Source organism: Amphiura filiformis, chromosome 18 (genome assembly GCF_039555335.1).
Source record: "Amphiura filiformis chromosome 18, Afil_fr2py, whole genome shotgun sequence".
Lineage (NCBI taxonomy): Eukaryota > Metazoa > Echinodermata > Ophiuroidea > Amphilepidida > Amphiuridae > Amphiura > Amphiura filiformis.
The window spans coordinates 7,143,864-7,153,527 of NC_092645.1; the positions used below are offsets into that span (position 1 = coordinate 7,143,864).

Sequence of the window (9,664 nt, forward strand, 5' to 3'; positions counted from 1 at the left end):
CCTGATCAGGCAGTCGGACCGGACTGATGAGGTTGTCAATCAGGTTACCCACCTTTAAGTACTGAGACCGCTTTTGAGTGTATGACAGTTTTTGTCGAGTTCCTACGGCAAGATACTTTTTAAAACAAATAAACAAACGCTATGAGGCATATATATACCTGCTTAGACAAATTGCAAAGACATGTCGCATGTATAGGGACGTTCTGTCACGGTAAGAGGTCCACCAGCACCGTGGTATGGAGATGATACTTGATTCGGTCTGGGAAAAAATTACAACATACAGAAAATTACAATTATTATCCTTTGATCCCACACCAACTAAACAGAAATTTCAATAAAAAACACATTTTAATTGTTTTTTAAATTTTAAACTTACTTCAATTAAGTTCATTTCTTAAGTAAAATTATCACTCAATGTATTTACTCCATGAATAAATTATTTAGTTCATACTTCTTTGCAGCTTTAAATCAAGAAAATGCGAATAAATTACTTAAACTAGAGTAATACATTGTGAGATTCCGGATAAGGCAAGCTTGAACTGCTGAAATTACTCTATAGTAAAAAATCCTGTTATCACCATTTCTACAGCGAATTGTTTGTTATATAGATGAGGTGACTTCAATGTTTATCAACAAAGGCAAGGGACTGGTATATCGATATGCTTGAATGAGCCCTACGCAACCACTACACTGTTCAATAGCATTGTTGTGATGTGGCGGGAGTTTTAAAAACACGAGCCCTGAACAAAATATAATGCGCGCACATACTTTCAGGCAAAAAACAATGGAAATTGTGATGATGTGTGCGCACACTGTCAGGCATTGACGTCAGAAGTCACCTCATCTATAGTGTTGTAGCTCCACTCAACTTACATCGTATTATTTTCACTCTTTAGGAAATATGGCAGTACGTCATCCCATCCCCATCCTACAGCACCTAGTTTCTCCCACGAATCGTAATCAGCTTTGTGGCCTCTCATATATATCATTGCGTTGACTGAACTGCAACCGCCAAGCACCTACAGATGTGACAGAAATTTACGTATTATAGTCAACGAAATGTACTTTGTGCAGTCATACGCACAGCGACAAACTTAAAGCAATAATGTGTGATTTGCATAAAAAAATAGATTCCTATTTAAATGTTAGTTTTCACTGATAGCTTCTGATCGCATTGCAAATGAATTTTTATTTTTACTTTTCGGATTTGGCATTTTATTTAATGAAAGTCTATTCATTAAAACCGTCATACACTCAAAAGTTTATTAAAAAGTTTATTAAAACCGTCATACACTCAAAAGCGGTCTCAGTACTTAAAGGTGGGTAACCTGATTGACAACCTCATCAGTCCGGTCCGACTGCCTGATCAGGAAATGGTGACTTTTATTTTTTTGTATTATTTTAAGTAATTAACTGCAGTTTCTTTATTCAACATCATAACAGGTTCATACTTGACAAATTTATGATGAATGAATAGACTTTCATTAAATTTTTTTTTAAATTACTTATTTACATAATAACATCATGAATACATAACTAGCTGTAATTAATTTGCATAATTGATTACTTTTTGTGTATATTTTGTTATCAATTGAAATAACTTTGTATACATATGTGTGCAAATAACCGCACCCTGATATAATGTACGGTTTTCTATTGGCATCAATTTTGCATATTAATTAGCTGAACTAAGTCATTTTTTCAGCTTTAATATGTCTACACACGTAGGCGATCATTTATTCAGCACTCGATCGGTGAGCTCAGAATAAAACTTTTAAAACTGGACCTGCGTCTAACCCAATGCTTATAACTTTGCTTCTTGAAGTCACATTAGATTCACTGGGGTGTCATGATGTGCCGGATTAAATAGTGTTTCTATTAAACAAATAAATGTACCCAAATATGGTTTAGTTTTAAAATTAGGATATTTTTTCCAAGTGTAAGGATACTTTCTTGGCCCAATATATGAAGAGCTTTGTTTCAAAACCCCTTACATCCACTTGAGCAATTTTGAGAAAACATCAATAAATCATCAAGAAAGTACTGATATAAGGGGGTTTTCAACAAAAGCAGTCTATGGCAGGATGCTCAACCTACCCAAGCCAAAAACTGCTTTTGTTGAAAACCCCCATATATCAGTAATTTTTTAAATGATTTATTGATGTTTTCTCAAAATTGCTCAAGTGGATGTAAGTGGTTTTGAAACAAAGCTCTTCATCGCGTATGGAGCTGCAGGCGTGCAATGAGATACCATCGATTTGGCTGAGAGAGGGTGGCATCATGCTGCATATTTTTCAAAACACGCATAGCCTAATGATATACCCTCTCAATCACCATGACAATGTTTTTAAGAAAGGATAAGACTAACTATTAAATGGAGTCTCCGGCAATCACAACATTATGCCTTATATGTGGGAAAATAATTATCAAGCACGAATCAAGTGGTTTTATCCGTGGTTTTTATTTAAAACAAAATTGCTTATAGCAGTAGACTTCGGTTGTATATATAAATGCGCATTTATAAATGCGCACGTGACCAGATGGCCAGCGCCATATTTGCATTACATCACTGTCAATCACTGAAATGGCAACCATTGAAGGAGTGGCTATTATTTATTTATTTATTTATTTAATTAATTATTTATTTATGTACTTAGGCGACGAACAATGTTGAACAAATTGGGAAACAAATTTTTCCTGTACAAATGAATGCCGACCCCAAATTTCGGAAATTTCAGGATAATTTTTTTTGATATTTCCTCAAATTGAAATTTATTTACAGATTTTTGTGATTTTTTGGGTTATTTAAAAATTTTTAAAAAAATACCAACCGACAGACCGACCCTACTTGAAAGGTCCGTCCGCCCGTAGATTAGGGTTTCTTTTTTTCTCGCCTTACTTATAATTTTATAAATGTTATTTGCCCCCCCCCCCTTCCCTCAAAACCACCCTCCCCCTTTTACACTCATAAAATAATTGTTTTTTGCTAACTTTCCCCTTCCGTGTAAAGTAAAACTTTATAAGCCGGTTGAATCAAACTGAACAAAATTGACGTATACAAATACAATATAATACCATGACAATAATGTGTATGACGAGATCTAACTTACTAGCTGAATAAACCTCAAACCATGCATCACATACGTGATTGTACGTCAAATTGTCATATAACGTATGAGCGTGATGTATATACGAGTCTTCCTCAACATCTTCCAGCCGGGATGATTAGATCATGTACAGTCATCTACGTGTTTATACTCTAAATTGTACGTCAACATGGTCAAAGGGTGTACAGATCACCGATTTAGCATGGGGGACACAAAAAGGTGCTTAAAAACACATTTTGAATTAGTTTTTTGTCAATTTTTGATGTGAGCATCTGTCATATGAGCGAGCGAATGAATGAGTAAGTTAGGGTTGAGGAGGTCGGGCGGGGACATCTAGCCTATTAGTTCGAGAGGGTCATTATTCCGAAAAGGGCTAAAGTTATAGTTTCGTCAATTGACGTTAAAATTAGAGTTAAAATTAGGGTCAGAGTTATTGTTCAGTGGCGGAACTACGGGGGGGGGGGTATTTATCGTGACTCCCAAATAAATAAATCCATGACCCATTCCTTCCGAAAAAATGACAGCCCCCTAAGTTCCCTATCATCACGTACAAAAATTTTCAAATAACATCATCGGCAGCTACTCAGTTCTGACCTTAATGCCAGTAAGAATCACATTTCGTCATCAATATGGCCAATTGCCACGCCCATTTAGCACGGAAATAATGAAATATAAGTTTTTTAATCAGCTATATCTAGCTTTTCCGTCATAAATTTTTTTCCGTGATGGAAAATCCAAATAAAGAGTTCATGTTTCGGGTCAAATTATTTTCCCCTTTGCAGTCAATGCCACTATTTTGCAAAAACAATTTTCCTTGTAACATGTCATTTTCGCCTATACTTTTGCGTGTGTAATTTGTGCACATCCGGGTACCTTACATCGTTGAACACGGTATGGCGACTTGTAGATGTCACGTGCGCATTTATAAAAGCGCATTTATATATATACCCGAAGTCCACTGTATAGTGACCATAAAAACGAATAAAAATGACGACAATTTAGCACAATAACCGTTACATCATTGCACTTAGACAACTTTGGCGCAGGAATTTTGAATATCGCGTGTTGAGAGCCGACTGCTTTTATTCGTTTTCATGGTCAATATGAGTTTGTTTTAAATAAAACCACGTGATTCATTATCCAAAAACATAATAACATAAAAGACATAATTATATGATTGCCGGAGACTCTTACCTTTCCCCGAGGCCATTTGATAGAATTGTCCTTTATTCCGTGACAGGCATGCTCTTGAGGTTTTATCTAAAGGAAGAATGGGGTTTAAATCCCGGGTTTAAATAAACACAAACAAACAAGCAGAACATTTCAAAGCTTATAAAATAAACGAATATGAAACGGGTTTCAGGGTATACGATGTATTGTTGGTCGAAGCAGCCAAAAAAGTAGTTCGCAGCATCTTGCGAATGGCTGTGAGCTTTAGTAATAATTGCATTGCACAATTCGTAGCGATCGTGTAGAAGAATTCAAATATCACAGATATACTGTTGTAGATACTGTGGTTCTTGAGTTATGTTGTAAAGAGGGCTGAAACAACAACACTTTTGTAAAACGTACATAACTCATTAACAACAATAAATTAAGCAAGTTTTAAAAGTATATGATTTGTAGAATGAACTTTTGCAAAACACCAAAGTGTCAATAATATGTTGATTCAGATAATGAATATCGATTTTTTTTTGGCTGCTTCGACCAACAATAACTCGTATACCCTTAAGGAGTGATGTCGCATTTTTAATGACGTAGTTTTTCGTAACAACTACTATAATCTCGTAGTGAAGGTTTTTTGTGGTATGTCTGTGCGTGATTTAGCTGTTCAATGGTTAATGGAATGAGCGGGGCACAGCGGGCACACCAGGTAAATAATTATTTTTGTATTGGCGGTAAACGAAGCAATAGAAATATAACTTGAAGCAAGGCACGTACGTGTCTTTGTAAACTTCCCAGCCGCTGCTGATATTACAAGATTAGCTGAATTTATATTCATCGCTCGGCAATCGATTGGTTAAAACCTATCATTGGCTAAAAACCAATAGCTATTAGCTCAGGGATGTAATTAATTCAGCTATGAGTTGTCTTTTAATATATCCATGACAAATTCTATTGATAGACGTCGAGTGTCTAAATGTCTGTATAGAATTGAAAATTCAATTGTCAAAAGACCTATTTCTCAAGGACATAGTAATCACAGATCCTGGTTTGTATTGTGATGAATTAAGCTAGTGAATACATGCATACGTGATGTACATTCTTTTGATATTCAAAAAATGATTATTATCTCAAATACTTGAATATATCCCGTTATTTTTTAGTTTATGTAAAAACCTATTGTTGGACTTGCAGTTGAATATATGTGTTGAAATAATTTAGTAAGCTCTTATCAGTGCTGACAAAATCGAATTTACTTAACTTTGAAACGCTGAAAAAGCGTAATGAGATTGCGCATGTCTAAAAATGAGTCATTTCAGCTGATGAATGGCATCACCGCATTCGTAGTGGGAAAGATACGTATTTGTGGTGTGCTTAGCCTGAGTCGCTCGGCCTATCTCGAACAAAATCGCCACGCGTGACTGATGGAGAACTAGTGGATTCGACCTACTATTACGGCAATTTTGATACGAAGATATAGGGATGATGACGCTGTGTGGCGCCGCAAAGATTGGGGGTTTTGTACCCTTTGAATCTCATAATAGGCCTAGCCCAGACAAATCAGTGAGAGGTAGCAGTGGCTTCGTTATTATCAGGTTTAACCAAATAAAATACTTTTTTAGTCCTTTGACAATGCTCAAAATGAACAACTAGTTGCATTTGTCGGATGGTATTTCCACATTTTATTTGCTAAAGTGATCAAATATTTACCCTTGATTTTGTGTCAAGCGATTACAAATAAATATTGGAAATACGGTTTGCTTCCAAACCAGTGATAATATGATATCAGTTGTCGCTGTTGATGTTAATGGAGCTTGTCCGTATCTTTGTCCGCATCGTGCGTGTGTACGCCAGCACTTTCAGCGTCCACTAGCTACTCGAAGCTGCGCCTATTGACATGCGCACTGATGTCACTGCCACATAAAGGAGCAAAATGGTATAGAGGACGTACCTGATAATTCCAATCGACATCTGATTGCTGCAAGGTGGGCGAAGCGTCAGGAACACTAATCCGATGGTCATCTGCCTCTTGACCTGCCTCCAGCAACAGGACGGTCTTTGTCGGGTCTTCTGACAACCTTGCTGCAACCACACATCCAGCACTACCAGCACCAATGACGATGTAATCATAACTTGGATTTAAGGGTTTCTTTGGTTTCAATTTATACAGATACATGTAGATGACTGCAAGGGTAGCTGCAGATGCTGACATCAACGCCGGGGAAAAATCAAGCAGGCCCATTGTGCCTCAAAGTTTGGAATCTAGACACGAATTGTGATGATATTGATTTTATTTCAACCATTACCTTTTTACAACAACAAAGCACAACCGGGCCACATGCTATGCAGTTCCATAAACACACCTCACTGCGTTTAAAGGTATTAGCAGGGCTACGACACTCAGCTCATTTGCATGGGAAAATTACCCGTCTCCTCCGCAGCCAATTTGGTTTCGCTCCATCGAAATCAAGCTGGCCACGGAGGAGACTACCCTCCTTTGTGTTTGTTCATTTGTGTATGGAGAGCCATTATTGGAGTCTATAATGACTAAGGCTACGCTCTCAGCTAGAGTCCGACGCTACATTGTACTAGAAATTACGGAAGTAACTAAGGGCCATGTGAGTTTGCTTTGTAACAAAAGAAGTGATCACAAATCCCGACTTCTTGTGTTCCTGACTTAGCCAGTTTGAAATAAAGAGATAGTAAAGATATAACAATAAAGAAATAGTTAAGACAACTCAGGATCTCAAGAACTCATGAAATCTGTTCAATTTTTACGGCGTTGGTATTTTAATTGTAAGCCCATCCACGTTAGTTATCTCGAGATCCTATTTTCTTGACTTAAAGTCAGGAACTCGTGAACTCAAGCCACGCTTGAGTTCCTGACTTCCTGACTTCAAGTCAGGAACACAGGATCACGAGATCCTGACTTCATGACTTTAAAGTCAGGAAGTCGTGAACTCAAGCCGCGCTTGAGTTCTTGAGTTCCTGACTTCATGACTTTAAAGTCAGGAACTCGTGAACACAAGCCGCGCTTGAGATCCTGACTTCACGACTTTAAAGTCAGGAACTCGTGAACACAAGCCGCGCTTGTGTTCACGACTTCCTGACTTTGAACTCAGGAACTCACGAACACAAGCGCGGCTTGTGTTCGTGACTTCTGACTTTGAACTCAGGAACTCACGAACACAAGCGCGGCTTGTGTTCGTGAGTTCATGACTTCCTGACTTCCTGACTTTGAACTCAGGAACTCACGAACACAAGCGCGGCTTGTGTTCGTGACTTCCTGACTTTGCCTGGACTTTAGCATGTGTGTTGCTAACGCCATCATTTGATATTAAATAAATGCATTTAGGTTCTACTCAAGTTTTATATGACACATAATTATACCGGTATCATAGCCTACAATGCCATCGACCAGTTCCTCATACTAGCCTGCAGCTTCGAGGTTGACTGGGGGAAACCTTGACCCTCAGGCTCAGGCCAGGTTGATGCTATAAAATTTCTCTGCGAAAAAGAGCTGAAGAGAACCCTCCAGCACAGATATTGGAACGCCTCCAGTCTGCACAATAATTTTGATGAGCGGGGCCGGCACAAGCATAATCTGATATAAAATTCCTATTGAATTTCAGGGTAAAATTCATTCCTAATTTCAGGGTAAAAGTCATAATTTTAGGATAAAATTCATGATTTTAGGATAAAATTCATAAATTAGGATAAAAGTTCATAATTTTAAAATAAAATTTATAATATTAAGGTAAAAATCATAACTTCATAGGCCGACAATTCCTAAAATAAGCGTAGGCCTATGCATTAAAAAAAAGAAGGATCCGCACCTCGGAGCACCCCGCCCCCCACCCACGGCCTCAATATTCAAAATCTTCCGGAGCTTTTCAACTTAGAAGTGACGGGTATAGGGCTAAGGGCCTATCGGGTACAAAGCGTTATTGGGTACTGACAAACAAAATCAAAATGGGGGTCATTGAGTATAATATTCAGGTTGAAAAAGGGGGGTCATTGAGTAGGCCTATAAGATTTCAAAAAAAGAGTCATTGGGTAGTAGGCCTATATTTTGAAAGTTTCGGCATGATTAACAAAAATATGGAGCAAAATTGGAAAGTTTCGGCATTATTTTGTTGAATTTTGATGCTATTCTAGGAAATCTAGAAAAAAGGGGGTCATCGGGTAGCCGCAACTATAAAAACAAAAGGGGGGGTCATCGGGTCTGACTTTTAAAAAAAGGGGTCATCGGGTATAGTTGACTTCAAAAGAGGGGGCCTATTGACAGGCACATAGGCCTATAGGCCTACCGTCCAAAAAGCCCCCCCCCCGAGGGGGCTTCTGCTATAATAAATTCACTCGGTTTCTCACTTCTCTTTTCATACAGGCCAGCATGCTTAAATAGGCTTTTAAGCCTGGCTTGAGAATTTTGTTTGAGCGTGGTCCCATCAGGACCTAAGCGTGTCTCCACACGGAGCGACCGTTTTTAAAACAAACAAACAAATCAAAACATACCGCCATGCCATCACACCCGTCAGGTCATAAACCTGTTTGATACATCTTCCTTTATGGTTGGGCGAAACTCGATACAGGCTGACTCGATACTTGTAATTCTGGTTCGGTGTCACCTCCCGGCTGAAAGAACCTAAATGCATGTATTTAATATCAAATGATGGCGCTAGCAACACACATGCTAAAGTCCAGGCAAAGTCAGGAAGTCACGAACACAAGCCGCGCTTGTGTTCGTGAGTTCGTGAGTTCAAAGTCAGAAAGTCAGGAACACAAGCCGCGCTTGTGTTCGTGAGTTCGTGAGTTTAAAGCCAGGAAGTCAGGAACACAAGCCGCGCTTGTGTTCGTGAGTTCCTGAGTTCAAAGTCAGGAAGTCGTGAACACAAGCGCGGCTTGTGTTCACGAGTTCCTGACTTTAAAGTCGTGAAGTCAGGATCTCAAGCGCGGCTTGTGTTCACGAGTTCCTGACTTTTAAGTCATGAAGTCAGGAACTCAAGAACTCAAGCGCGGCTTGAGTTCACGAGTTCCTGACTTTGAAGTCATGAAGTCAGGATCTCGTGATCCTGTGTTCCTGACTTGAAGTCAGGAAGTCAGGAACTCAAGCGTGGCTTGAGTTCAGGAGTTCCTGACTTTAAGTCAAGAAAATAGGATCTCGAGATAACTGAAGTGGATGGGCTTACATTTGAAATACTAACGCCGTGAAAATTGAACAAATTTCATGAGTTCTTGAGATCCTGAGTTGTCTTAACTATTTCTTTATTTTGATATCTTTACTTTCTCTTTATTTCAAACTGGCTAAGTCAGGAACACAAGAAGTCGGGATTTGTGATCACAAGATACTGACTTGTTGCGTTACAAAGCAACCCGCATGGCCCTTAGTTACT

At 38.6% G+C, this 9,664-nt stretch overlaps 1 protein-coding gene across 1 annotated transcript; it reads right to left on the reverse strand.

Annotated features, from left to right (window-relative positions):
- Positions 1 to 162: 162 nt before the first annotated feature.
- LOC140139713 (alcohol dehydrogenase [acceptor]-like) lies at positions 163 to 6,513 on the reverse strand. The gene is made up of 3 exons (XM_072161416.1): positions 6,223 to 6,513; positions 874 to 1,019; positions 163 to 259 (listed from the first exon to the last, which is right to left on the reverse strand). Exons 1-3 carry the CDS (start codon positions 6,511 to 6,513, stop codon positions 163 to 165), a joined length of 534 nt encoding a protein of 177 aa, XP_072017517.1.
- Positions 6,514 to 9,664: the final 3,151 nt, after the last annotated feature.